We start from the raw sequence: 14,051 nt of genomic DNA on the forward strand, positions 1-14,051 counted from the left end.
AACTCACTTTTCCAGGGTAAGGGCAGCCATGGCGCACAGCGGCTTCAGGCCCCAGGGTGGTCGTCTTCTCGCGAGATAGGCTTGGAAGGGAGGGTGTCGAGAACGAGGAGAGGGAGGAGTCGAGGCCACCTCCGCCTCCTCCTGTTGGAGGGGGGCCGAGGGAGGGGACTGTTGCTGATAACTGGATGTTCTGGGTAGTCTGAGGAGGAGAGTATGAAGCGAGCTCCGGCCCGGGTGCGGCCGGGCTTCGGGGGCGAAGGCGCTGCCGCCGCCGCCGCCGCCGCCATCTAACTGGCTGCGCCTGCGAGGCCCAGCGCGCGGATGGTGCCGGTGCGGCTCGGGTGTTGATTCGCGTGTTCCCTCCCCCTTCTCCCCTCCCCCACGCGGTGGTCTCCCCTTCTCCCCCGGCCCGGCAGAGCCATGTCTCGGGGTGGCTCCTGCCCACACCTGTTGTGGGACGTGAGGAAAAGGTCCCTCGGGCTGGAGGACCCGTCCCGGCTGCGGAGCCGCTACCTGGGTGAGCGGGGGCCCCGGGGCGGAGGCGCTGAGGTCGCCGCCCAGAGGTGGGGGAGGGGGCCACGCCGAGGGGGCTGTTGATGGTGGGACAGCGCCCGGAGAGGGGCGCCCAGGAGACTCTGGGGTGCTGGGTAGACCTCGGCCGACGGACCCCGCCCCCGTGTCCTCCCACGGCCAAAACCCTGTTTGCCTGCTGCCCGCCTGCCAGCCGCCGCCCTTGATGGGGTTTCCTCGGGGGGCCGGACCGGGGGCGGTCGGTACTGGCCAGGAAAGGTTTTGGGGTCGCTTTTGGAGTGGGACTCAGGCAGAGACTTGTCGATCCTCCCGGAGCTGCCGCGTTTGGAGCAAAAGTTGGCGCTTTCGCTCTTCGACGCTCTCCCCGCTCAGGCGAAGGACCTAAGTTTGTGTTGACTGCCCCTCCTCTTAAGTCCCCCAAGGGTTTAGGCGGCGGCGGCGACGCGTTGACCACCCTCGGGGACTTCATGCTCCCAACAGACTCGGTGTAAACTGTTCTGCGGCTCCGAGCCAGAGCCTCGGAGTGATAGCTGAGCTCTCCCCACCCCCGCGCGCTCTCCCAGTTGGACTCTGCTGTTCAGTCGTTTTGACCGCTTTAAGGAGGTGTAGGGTTTCACGTTCCCATTCCTACCCCTGTGAAACGCACTTGGCATTTACTGTTTCTTAGTTAAGCTTTCTAAAAACAACCTTCGGTACTTGAGGGAACAGTATTCCACTTTTTTCGTTTTGGATAAAGTGGATTTGTGAGGATTCTGGGTCACGCCTGAGCCAGTATCTTAAAGTGGATAGATTTCCTAAGGATTTTTGTTTGTTTCTTTGTCTTTTCATTACTCTTTATTCTTTTTTTTTTTCTTTCAACTTTGAAGATAAGACGTCATAAGTTTTTTTTTTCTTTCCAGTTTTGTCACTTTTTGCTAAATATTTGTTAATGTCATTTGGTTTTGACTTAAAATCAATAAAAATGAAGTCTGGTTACACCTACCAGTTCTGGTGTGTGAATTATTTGAGAGAAATTAGCATTTTTTCCCCTTTACTCTTGTTTTTTGGTGTCTCAGTGACATTCTCCTTGTAAAAAAATAATGAAGCAAAAATCCTTGTGATTCCTCCCATTCAATTTCACGTACACACCCTTAGAGAGGTAACAGTGTTAACCTGTTTACGAAATATTCCTCCAGAACTTTTTCTTTGAATTCTTATAATCACATATGCACACATAGAAATGCTGTAGGGCTGTGTATGTGTGTGATCTATGTATATGGTATCATATTGTAAACATCGTTTTGGCAACGTGGTTTTTTTTGCCTTATATCTTGGAGATCTTTCTTTGGCAGTAAAAATAGATCTAGTCAGTCTTTTAAACTATTGCATAGTGTTAAACAGTAAAAAGGTATCATAATCGACTCAACCTCTCCCCCCCTCCTTTTTTTCCTGGTGGTTTGCTGTTACTGACAGCATTACAGTGAACATCCTTGTCTATGTTTTTTGTGCATTGTTCTAGGATAGGTACCTAGAGTGATGATTAATCAGTTAAAAATTAAATTTCAATAGACAGTGTTCTTTTAAACCGTTAACCTAAAAAGATGAGGAGTATTTCTTTGAATATTTACTTGATGAGAAAGAAATTAATTTTAGCTTAATAAAGCAAACTATAATACTGTGTTCTGCATGAATGAATTTTTATTTGGTCTTTTATCTCAATCAGTTGGAGCATTTAAATAAGTAGTACTTATATGTAGGGTTATATATGAATGTTTCCTTCTGGTTCAGTTAATTTAGCTGTATCTATGATAGGGTCGAAGTATAATAAAACCAAACATTTTCTTTTTCCCTTCCTCTTCTAACTCCCTAATGGAAGTGATGTTTGTGTGTTGAGTAGAGGGAATTAAAGAGTAAAGTCCATTGTCTTTAGCAGAAAGCCAAAATTATGTTTAAATATATTTCAAATAAATGTATATTCATACAGGGAATTCCTTATCTTAAATAATATTTTAAATGTGCTAATAATATATACTTTATAATTAGCACATTCTTGGAACAACTTCCTTTAAAAGTGGTGTTGTAAGTATTTGAAAATAGCTTGTGAAATAATTTCTTGGTCGTAGGAGACCTTCTTTACACCTTTCGTTTATCCAACTGTGCCATACTTCAGTGGTAATCTTGGCTTAACATTCAGGAAACAGCAAAATCCATATTAGCAGTGCCTGAATTAATGAGATTTTAAAAAATGGTATTTTGAAGTACTCTTATAAACCTTTTAGAAAAGTGCAAAAGTTTTAATAGGTAAGTAGATTCCTTTTTTTGGAGACTGCAAAATTTAAACATTTTGATTGTTTACAGTATTTTTCTAATCTATTTCCATTATTTGTATTTCTAATGAGGAATTACTTTTAAATAATAGTAAAATTGGGTTAGAAGGAATTGACATTTTTCTTCTAACATGTGCATTTCAAATTATGTAACCATGGCATCTCTTTCCAAGAGTAGTCAAGCTTTACAGGTGATTTTATTTAAATTGGGTTATCTCTTTTCTCCCATCAAGGAAAATTACAGTTCACAAAACATCCTTTTATGTTGTTGGAATGAAGATAAGTAATTTGTTATATGTTATTTAGAAGAAAAATATGTGTATGTTTACTTTTAGCCCCCAAATTCACAAAATTCACCTGAACCAATAGGGTTGTTTTATCTAGCATGGATTCAGCGGCTAGGCCAGGGATTGTAATCTTCATGAGCCTGATCTAAATTTCATTGGAGGATTTGTTTTTTTAAAGAGTAATTGTCACAAAGTCCAGAGTCAGAGACACCTGTAGGTTTAAATGTTTCAGAGTTCCTCAAGATACTGTACACTAGCTATGGAGTAGTGCTTTTGAAATTCAGTCATTGTTATAATAATTTATTAACCACGCATATTTCATTACAGTTTTATGGAGATAAACATTTCTTATAAGAGAAAATACCATTTCTGTACATTTCTTCTTTCTATTCCTATCTGTCCCATTTTAGACCGACTTACCTACAATTTGAATTTACACTTTCTAACCTTTCTAAGTTAAAAGACAGTTAAAACAACAAAAAAAGCAATTTAAGGGAAATTTTCAAGGGGATTGTTTGCTATAATGTATAATATGTTTAATATAAAGTGTTTAAATTATGATTAGGCAGTGTCTTGGCTTGGGATGCTATAACAAAATGGGTGGCTTATAAACAACAAATTTATTTTTCAGCTTTGGGGGCTGGGAGGCTGAGATAAGAGTGCTTATGTGGTGAGGTTCTGAGTCTGGTGAGAGCCTGCTTCCTGGTTCATAGTCATCTTTTTTCACTGTAACCTCACATGCAGAAGGGTTAAGCTAATTCTCTGGGGTCTCTTTTATAAGGGCACTAATCCGAGCCTAATCACCTCCCAAAGATTCCACCTCCTAATACTATTACCTTGGGAGTTAGGGTTTCAATAGGAATCTGTTGGGGGAGGGGGCGGAAACAGGAACTTTCAGGCTATACCACTAAGCCAGTGACAACTTTATAGTGGAGATTGAAATCTCTTTTTGTAAGGGGATTAGGAAGTCTATGTTCTTTGAATATGTTTAGAGTCTCAGTATCTATTGAAATGGATAATTTTGCATTTAGATTAGTCTTTAGCATATCCTGAACATTCAGACTTATGAAATTCTTCATAAGGTGTTGCCAAGATGTATTTTATGAGGGTCGGTAAATTTTGACTTTTGCCTCCTTTTTAGCTACTAGGGAAAAGTTAGTGAAATATTTGTGTTTTGTTTCTTTAGTCTTAAAATCTCAATGAAAGCTGAAAAATGTCTGATTTTAATAGTGAATAATGACAGTCAAATATGACAAATATATGTAATAGAACATGTGGACAATTCCTGAAGATAAGACCACCAAAGTCATATTATCAATTGTAACAACTGCAGACAATTGAACAGCTCTACTGTGGATTTATTTCATTCCTTCCTGGTATAGGATGAAAGTGCTTAAAAGAGGAGCTTCTGGTAGCATAGGATTTATATTACAGGTCAGTGTTTTTCAAGTGTTTTGACCATGAGCCACAGTAAAAATACATTTACATGAATGGCAACTTGTGGTACACACACAAAACTAAAAGATTCCCCAAATGGTATTTAGCGTTACTAGGGGTGGTGCATTCTATTTTCTGTTCCATATCATGTTGTTAAAAATGTTGGTGTTGACCCAGTAGAATATCCACTGAGTGTTGACTTGAGGTTTGCAAAGCAGTTTTAGATGGTGGGGTGGGTTCCCCAAGTACTTGCAGAAGATTAAAAACTTTCGTGTGTGTGTGTGTGTGTGTGTGTGTGTGTGTGTGTGTGTGTGTGTGTGTGTGTGTGTGATATTGTGATGGCTAAGAAAGAAGATGTAAATAATGAAACTTTTGGTTTATACTTTGGGAAAAATAACGAGGATAGGACTTTAAAATTCTCATTTCATGATTACATGTGTAATACCTACAATGGGATTGCTGAGTTGTATGGTAAGTCTGTTTAACTTCATAAGAAACTGCCAGACTTTTCCAAAGTCATTATACCATACTGCGTTCTGATCAGCAGTTTCAGAGTTCCAGTTGTTTCACATTCTCATCAGCACTTGGCATTATGAGTCTTCCTAATTTTAGCCTTTCTAGTAGACATATAGGTATAATGATATCATTATTATTTTTTTGCATTCAGTTTAATCCTCATTATTAGTGATGTTGAGTATATTTTCATGGCTTATTTGCCATCCATATAATTTGGTTAAATGTTCAGATTTACCTTAATACTGAGAGGATTTTTTATATATTCTTGATAGAAGTCTTTAATCAGATAGGTATTTTGCAAATATTTTCTTCCAGTTTGTGTCTTGTCTTTTCCTTAACAATGTCTTATAGTTCATGCTTCTTGTGTCCTATTTAAGAATCTTTACCTAATTCAAGGTCATAGAGATTTATACTTCGCTTTTTTTGTAGAAGTTTTCTATTTTTAACTCTTACATTTAGGCCTGTGAAAAGTTGTGAATTAAATGTAATAAATGCTGTGAGGTAAGGGTCAAGTTTCATTTCTTTTCATATGAATGTAGTTGATCCAGCATCATTTGTGAAAAGTCTGTCCTTTCCCCTTTGTTTAAAATCAGTTATATGTGATAAGTTTCTACCAAGTTCTGATAATCTCTGTGGGTCTTTATGCCAGTACTTCAGGTCTTTATAGTGAATATTGAAATCAACTAGTGTGATATTTTGAACTTGGTTCTTTTTTTTTTTTTTTTCCCAAAATTATTTTGGCTATTCTAGGTCATTTTCATTTTTTAAATTCCAAAATTAGCTTGTCAGTTTCTACCAAAAAACCTGTGGCTTTGCTTGGTATGGTGTTGAATCTATACATTGTTTCAGGGAAAACTGTAGTCTTTACAGTATTGAATCTGCCAATTCATGTTGGTGGCTTTTCTCTTCATTTTTTTTTTTTTTTGATACTCTTTCATTTCTCTCAGCAGTGTTTTATATTTTTCTGTGTACAAATATAAATATTTTGTTATTTTCCCCATATATTTAATATGTTAAAAAATAAAATTCTATTAAGTTTTAAATATTATTTTAGATAGTATTATTTTATGTTTATAAGTAATATCAAATTGTTCATTATGTGTATGTACAAATACAGTTGTTTTTAATTGGCCTTACATCCTGCAACATTTACTCAGTCTACTCATTAGTTCTTATAAGCATTTCTTTTTTGCAGATTTTTTGGGATTTTATGTAGATGACTGTATCACTGCATATTAAGACACTGTTATTTTTTATTTTTTTACCCATGTGATTTTTTCCTCCATTTTCCATTTTCTTGCTTAATGGCACTGGTCAGGATTCCAGTAGAATCTTGAAAAAAAGGAGTAAGAGTGAACATTGTTGCCTCATTCCTGATCCTGGAAAACATTCAGCCTTTTACTGTTAAATGTGTTGTTGATTGTAGGTTTTTATAAATAGCCTTTGAAGAAATCCCTTTCTGTTCTTAAATTGCTGAGAGTGTTTATCATGACTAGCTTTTAAATTTTGTCAAGGTTTTTTTTCTGCATCTGTTGAGTTGACTGATTTCTCTTTCATTGATTATATGATATATTAACATATAGATTGATTTTTAGATGTTGATTCAATTCCTGTGCTAAATTATACTTTATATATTGCTGGCTTCACTTTTTTTTAAGAATTTTGTATTTTTGTTCATTAAGGATATTAGCCTATAGTTTTCTTGTTATATTTTTGCCTGTTTTTGGTATCAGGATAATGCTGGCCTCATAAATGAGTTGGATATGTTCTTCTCTTTTTCTGAAGAGTTTATGTAGAATTGAAATGATCTTTTCCTTGAATGTTTGATAGGTTTCATCATTAAAGCCATATGAACTTCAGGTTTTCTTTGTAGGAAGATTTTGTTTTGTTTGGTACCTTACCTTTTAATTTGAGATATGGGTATATGACTAACTGTTCACTTGTTGACAGATAATTGTATTATTTACAGTTTTTGACTGTTAAGTCTAGAATTGTTATGAACATCCATATACAGGTTTTTGTATGAACATAAATTTTCATCTCTGGAATAAATGTCCAAGAATTGTAGTTACTGTGATGTATGATAAGCACATTGTTTACTTTTGTAAGAAGCTGCCGTACTTTTTTGTAGTATGGCTGAACCGTTTTATGTTCCCATCACCCATGTGTGAGTAATCCAGTTTCTCTGCATCATCACCACTACTTGGTGTCACCACTGTTTTTTATTTTAGTATTTCTAGAAAGTATATAGTAATGATTCATGGTTTAAAATTATTAATTTTCCTAATGGCTAATGTTGAGCATCTTTTTATGGGTGTTTTTTTTAACTGTTTTATATTTTTCCTTTTTTAAATGTAATTGAAGTATTTTAAATTGAAGTATCAATTTTTAATTGATGTATTTACTGGACCTACAACACTGTGTTAGTTTCAGGTGTTCAACACAGTGATTTGATATTTCTATACATTACAAAATAATCATCACAATAAGTCTGTTACTGTCTGTCACCGTACAAGGTTATTATTGTCTCTGTCCCATGCTGTATATTTCATTGATGTGATTCACTTATTTTGTAATTGGAAGTCTCCCTATGCCATCTCTGTTTTATCCATTCATCTGTTGATGGACAGTTAGATTGCTTCCATTTCTTAACTACTGTAAAGAATGCTGCAATGAACATAGAGGTGCATGTATCATTTTGAATTAGTGGTTTTATTTTCTTTGGGAAAATACTCAGAAGTAGAACTGCTGGTTAGTATGATAGATTTCTTTTTAGTTTTTTGAGGAATCTCCATACTGTTTTCCACAGTGGCTGCCCCAATTTGCATTACCACCACATCCTCACCGACACTTAAAAAAAACTTTCTTTTTATGTTTATTTATTTTTTAAAGTTTTTTTGGTTGTGGGAGGTAATTAGGTTTATTTACTTATTTATTTTTAGAGGAGGTATTGGGGATTGAACCTAGGACCTCATGCACGCTAAGCGTGCACTCTATCACTTGGTCTATACCCTTCCCTCCTTACCCACACTTTTTATTTGTTGTCTTTTTTTATAATAGCTATTCTGACAGGTGTGAAGTAATATCTCATTTGATTTGTATTACCCTGATGTTTAGTAACATTGAGCATCTCTTCATGTATGTGTGGGCCATCTGTTTGTCTTCCTTGGAAAAGTGTCTATTCAAGTCTTTTGCCTGGTTTTTAATCATATTTTTTTTATGTGGAGTTACATGAGTTCTTTGTATATTTTGGATATTAACCTCTTATCAGGTATATTGTTGGCAAAAATCTCCCATTCAGTTGGTAGCCTTTTCCTCTTCTTGATAGTTTCCTTTGCTTTGCAAAAGCTTTCTAGTTTGATATAGTCCCATTCGTTTATTTTTGCTTTTGTTTTCCTTGTTGAGGAGACATACCCCCCCCAGAATTACTAAGACTGATGTCTAAGAGCATACTGCCTATGTTTTCTTCTAGAAGTTTTATGGTTTCAGGTCTTACATCTAAGTCTATAATTCATTTTGAGTTTTTGTGTATGGTGTGAGAAACTTTGTTCAGTTTGATACTTTTGCATGTAGCTGTTTATTTTCCCAGCACCACTTATTGCAGAGGCTATTTTTTCCTCAGAGGCTATTCTTGCCTGCTTTGTAATAGATTAACTGACCATATACCTGTTGGTTCATTTCTGTGTTTTCTATTTTGTTCTACAGATCTGTGGGTCTGTTTTTATGCTGGTAAAAAAACTTACTGTTTGATTACTTTCACTATGTAGTATAGTTTGAAATTGGTGCATGTGATACCTCCAGCTTTGTTCTTACTAAGGCTTGTTTTGGTTATTTGGGTATTTTGTGTTTCCATATAGATTTTAGAGTTATTCTAGTTCTGTGAAAAATGCCATTGGTATTTTGATAGGGATTGCATTGAATCTGTAGGTTGCCTTGAGTAGTATGGTCATTTTAATAATATTAATTCATCCAATCCATGAATACAATATATCTTTCCAATTGTGTCATCTACAGTTCTTTTTATCAATGTTTTATAGTTTTCCGAGTCTCTTGCCTCCTTGGTTAGATTTATTCCTAAGTATTTTATTCTTTTTGATACAATTGTAAATAAGATAGTTTTCTTAATTTCTCTTTCTGGTAGTTCATTGTTAGTGTATAGAAACAACAGATTTCTATATATTAATTTTTTATCCTGTAACTTTACAGAATTCATTTATTCTGATAGTTTTTGGTGGTATCTTTAGGATTTTCTATATATAGTATGTCACCTACAAACAGTGACGATTTGACTTCTCCTTTCCAATTTAGTTTCCTTTTATTTCTTTTTCTTGTCTGATTGCTATGGCTGGGACTTCCAATATTATGTCAAATAAAAGTGTTGAGGGTGGGCGTCCTTGTCTTTTTCCTGATCTTAGGGGGGAAATGCTTTTAGCATCTCACTGTTGAGTATGGTGTTAGCTGTGGGCCTGTCAATAAAGTGGTCCTTTATTATGTTGAAATATGTTCCTTTATACCCAGTTTGTTGAGTTTTTATCATAAATGGATATTTTGTCAAAAGCTTTTTATGCATCTATGGAGATGATCATATGATTTTTAGTCTTCAGTGTGTTAATGTGGTGTATCACACTGATTGAATTGCAGATACTGAACCATCCTTGCATCCCTGGGATAAATCCTGTTTGATCATGGTATATGAAACTTACACTGTATTGTTGAATTTGGCTTGATAATATTTTGTTGAGGATTTTTACTTGTGTGTTCATCAGTGATATTGGCCTGAAATTTTCTCTTGTGGTGTCTTTGTCTGGTTTTGGTATCAGAGTGATGCTGGCTTCATAACATGAGTTTAGAAGTCCTTCCATTCTCTTCATTTTTTTCGAATCATTTGAAAAGGATAGGTATTAGGTCTTCTGTAAATGGTAGAATTTATCTGTGAAGCTGTCTGGTCCTAGACTTTTGTTTGTTCTTAGATTTTTGGTTACTGACTCATTTCCTCTACTGATAATTGGTCTGTTAATGGTTTCTGTTTCTTCCTGATTCAGTCTTGGGAGATTGGACATTTCTAGAAATTTGTCTGTTTCTTTAAGGTTGTCCATTTTATTGGCATGTAATTGTTTATAGTAATCTCTTATGATTCTTTATATTTCTCCTTTTTCATTTCTGATTTTATTGATTTGAGTTCTTTTTCTTGATGTGTGCAGCTACAAGTTTATCAAATTTATTTTAGTCTTTTCAAAGAACCAGCTCTTAGTTTTATTGATCTGTTCTATTTTTTAGCCTTATTTCATTTATTTTGCTCTTATCTTTATTATTATTATTTTTTGTGTGTGTGGGTGGGTCTTGTTTGTTCTTATTCTTGTGGCTTTAGATGTAAGGTTAGGTTGATTAAAATTTTTCTTGTTTCCTAAGCTAGACTTGTATCATTATACTTCCCTCTTAAAACTGCTTTTATTGAGTTCTTCAGATTTTGGATCATTGTGTTTCCATTTTCATTTGATTATTTTTTTATTTTGATTTTGTCTTTGATTTCTTCAGTGGTCCATTGGTTATTTAGTAGCATATTTAGCCTCCATGTGTTTGTGGTTTTTGCAGTTTTTTTTTAAAATAGTTGATTTCTAGTCTCATAATTACTGTTGATTCCTTCTAGTGTATTTTTTATTTCAGATTTTGTGTTCTTCAGCTCTGGTTCTTCTTTGTATTTTCTAACTCTTTGGTAAGCTTCTCATGTGTTCATCCATTCTTCACCAGACTTTGTTGAGCATCTTTGTGGTCATTACCTTGAACTCTTTATCAGGTAGACTGCTTAACTCCAATTCACTTAGTTTTTCTTCTGGGGTTTTATTTTGTTCCTTCCATTGGAACGTATTCCTCTGTTTCCTCATTTTGCCTAATTATGTGTTTATGTATTGGATAGGTTTCTAATATTTCCTAATCTTGGAGAAGTGGCTAATGTAGGAGATATCTTACAGGCTGAAAAGCACACTCCTGTGATCTAGCGGTGCCCCCATGTGGGCTGTATGGGTCCTTCTGTTGTAGTGGGACTGACTACTATGGCATGCCAATAGGTGGGCTGGCTTCCATGCCAGGTGTCCGCCAGGCCCTGCAAAGTGCAGAGGCTTCTAGCTGCTTATTTTGGGGGCTGGGTCCTTGTGTGGCTGGCTGTATGGCACAGGAGTCCCAGGCTGTTGCTGGCCTGCTAGCAGGTAGGGCTGGGTCCCATTGCTGCTGGCTGTAGGTGTTTGGAGGGTTTCTGCCATGTTTTGTATTTTCAGTGATGTGTCTTTTTGTGTCTCCTGCTCATTTGCTATTTGGGTTATTATTATTTTTCACTATTGTGTTTTGAGACTTGTTTGTATAGTTAAAATACTGGTCCTTTGTCAGATATACAGTTTGCAGGTACCTTTTCCCAGTCTGTAGTTTGTCTTTTTCTTGTCTTCACAGTCTTTTGCAGAGTAAATTTAACTTTGGTGAGGTTCAATTTACTAAGTTATTTCTTTCATGAATTATGCTTTTGATGTCATGTCTAAATAGTCTTAACCTGTCCCTAGGTCCTGAAGATTATCTCCGATGTTTTTTTTTTCTCCCTAAAGTTTTATAGTTTTACATTTAAGTCCAGGGTCCATTTTGTGTTAATTTTTGCGTGACGTATATGATTTAGTTTGAAGTTCTTTTTTCTGCTTATGGATGTCCACTTTCTCTAGCAACATTTGTTTAAAAAACTGTATTTGCCCCATTGAATTGCCTTTCCACCTTTATTAAATATCAGTTGGGCATGTTTGTGTGTATCTGATTGAGTGTTCTCTATTCTCTTTCACTGATTTGTGTATCTATCCCTCTGTAAATACCATACTGTTTTGCTTATTGTAGGTACATAGTAAGTTTTTACATCAGATTGAGTGACTGCCCCCCTCATTCTTTTTCAGAATAGTTTTAGCTCTTCTAGGTCTTTTGCCTTTTTATATGAATTTTAAAGAGTAAGCTTGTCCGTATCTCCAAAATACCTTGCTGGGATTTTGATAGGAATTGAGTTGGACGTACACACGGGTTTGGGAAGAACTGACATCTTTGCATTGTTGAGTCTTCTGATCCATAAGCATGATAGATCACTCCATTTATTTAGTTCTTTAGTTTCTTTTATCAGCATTTTGTAATTATCAGGATGCAAGTCCTAAACATGTTTTGTTATATTTGTGTCTAAATATTTTGTTTTCTTTTGAGCTGTTATAGATGGATGTGTTTAAGTTCAACTTCTACATGTTCATTGTTAGTATGTAACAGTGCGATTTTTTGTGTTGATTTTATATCCTGCGACCTTGCTGAACTCACTTTCTCAGAGGTTTTTGGGTATAATTCTAGGAGATATTCTGTATGGAAAATCATATCATCTTTGTATTGGGACTGTTTTATTTCTTCCTTTGTAATCTGTATATCTTTTTTTTTTCTTTCTTACTTTATCCCATTGGCTAAAACTTCCAGTACTGTGTTTAATGCAGTGGTGAGAGTGCACATCATTGTATTGTTCCTGATTTTAAATGGAGTGTGTTCAGTCTTTCATCATCAAGTATGGTATAAGTTTTAGGTCTTTTATTGGTACTTTTTATCAGATTGAGGAAATTTCCTTCTGTTCCTAGTTTGCTGAAAGTGTTTATCATGAATGAGTCTACTCAGAGAAGCAGAACAACCAGGAAATACACAAACATACATACACACAAAGATGTGTTACTGGTGTGTTTGATTTTATGTAATTGCGGGAACTCGTTAAACTGTCTTTGTAAAGTTATTCTCTTCATGTCCTTTGATGGGGCTTGACACCCTCAGGACAGACAGTTGGGAAAGGATGATGATAAATTATGGGTTGGAAAGAAAAGCTTGAACCCATGAAAACATAGAATCTCTGCCAGTTCTCACTGCCTCTAACCTTATAGATGCAGATGTTCTGTAGGAGAAACTGGCAGCCTTTGTCATGGACCTAAACACAATTTGACCTAGTATTACAGGAAGCTAGAAGAGGATCCTTGGGTAGGCAGGACGGTTACAGGCCTAGTTGCTACCCATTCCAACGAAGGGAGCCAGCCAAGTAACCATGTATATAAGCAACGTAAGCATCTGCTTTCTCAGCATAAAAATTAGTATGTTGCCTACCAACCCCCACCCCCCTCCCACCAATCTTGTGTAAAAATGACTGGTGATTCAAGTAACAGAAAACATACATGGAAGAAATTCTGGGAAATGTGGTTCAATGTTGACACATTTTAAAGCCATCACACTTCTTGCTTGTTGTTCATTGTAAGGCTCTTGGTAGGGATGGGAGGGGGATTCCAGACCCTTCCCCAAGGACAGGCAGTTTGTACTTCTTTCACTTCCTCAAGGCAGTTGCCTTTGCCTGAAATAGATGTGAGGATTTCCTGACGCCCTTAAAGCCAGTCGACCTTTGCTGAGGCTCTTTTTAGCTAGGATTTCCCCAGTGGCATAAAGCTTTTGTTTCCTAAGAGAGAAAGACCTGAAAAGTGACTGGAGGTTTTTTCCCAAGTCCTTCCAGACAGATAAGATACTCTCTCAGGCCTCCTGCCATTTTCAGTGTTTCTTATGAATGCTTGGAGGAAGCTAGTGGAAAAGAGCTGGTGACTGAATATAGGATCCCAGAGATTAGTATACTAAACTGTCTCTCTCGCCTACAATTGGCCTTTAAGCATTCCTTTGAGTTTTTACTGTTTTCTTCTTGTACATTTTGGTAGCAGTCACCTATTTGTCCAGTGCTTTGTCAGAGGTGAAACAGTCCTATGTACTGTCTCCTCAGAGTTTGTCACCCTATAATTTTTAGTTCTCCTGGTTATCTAGTAAGAATGTCATGAAAGACAAAAATTATTTCAAGGAGACAAGTTAGCTGTGACAGATAATACTATGAGGTCATGAAAAATGTGTCTTGAAAGAGACCATTGGATTTATTGATACCCCACAATTTCTGAGAACAAAA

The 14,051-nt window shown here is 36.6% G+C and overlaps 1 protein-coding gene across 7 annotated transcripts in view; it reads left to right on the forward strand.

Moving 5' to 3' along the window:
- Window positions 1-142: 142 nt before the first annotated feature.
- The window catches only part of DCAF6 (DDB1 and CUL4 associated factor 6), a 118,030-nt gene continuing 104,121 nt past the window's right edge, over window positions 143-14,051 (forward strand). For 3 of the 7 annotated variants that reach the window (XM_074349765.1, XM_074349767.1, XM_074349769.1), the window contains exon 1: window positions 146-517. In XM_074349765.1, coding sequence (XP_074205866.1) covers window positions 421-517 — 97 coding nt within the window. In that variant the 5' untranslated portion in view covers window positions 146-420. Of the gene's footprint in view, window positions 518-14,051 lie in introns of all 7 variants that reach the window. The other 4 variants (XM_074349766.1, XM_074349768.1, XM_074349764.1 and 1 more) reach the window with 3 other exon arrangements.

The sequence above is a fragment of the Camelus bactrianus genome, chromosome 21 (genome assembly GCF_048773025.1).
Source record: "Camelus bactrianus isolate YW-2024 breed Bactrian camel chromosome 21, ASM4877302v1, whole genome shotgun sequence".
Lineage (NCBI taxonomy): Eukaryota > Metazoa > Chordata > Mammalia > Artiodactyla > Camelidae > Camelus > Camelus bactrianus.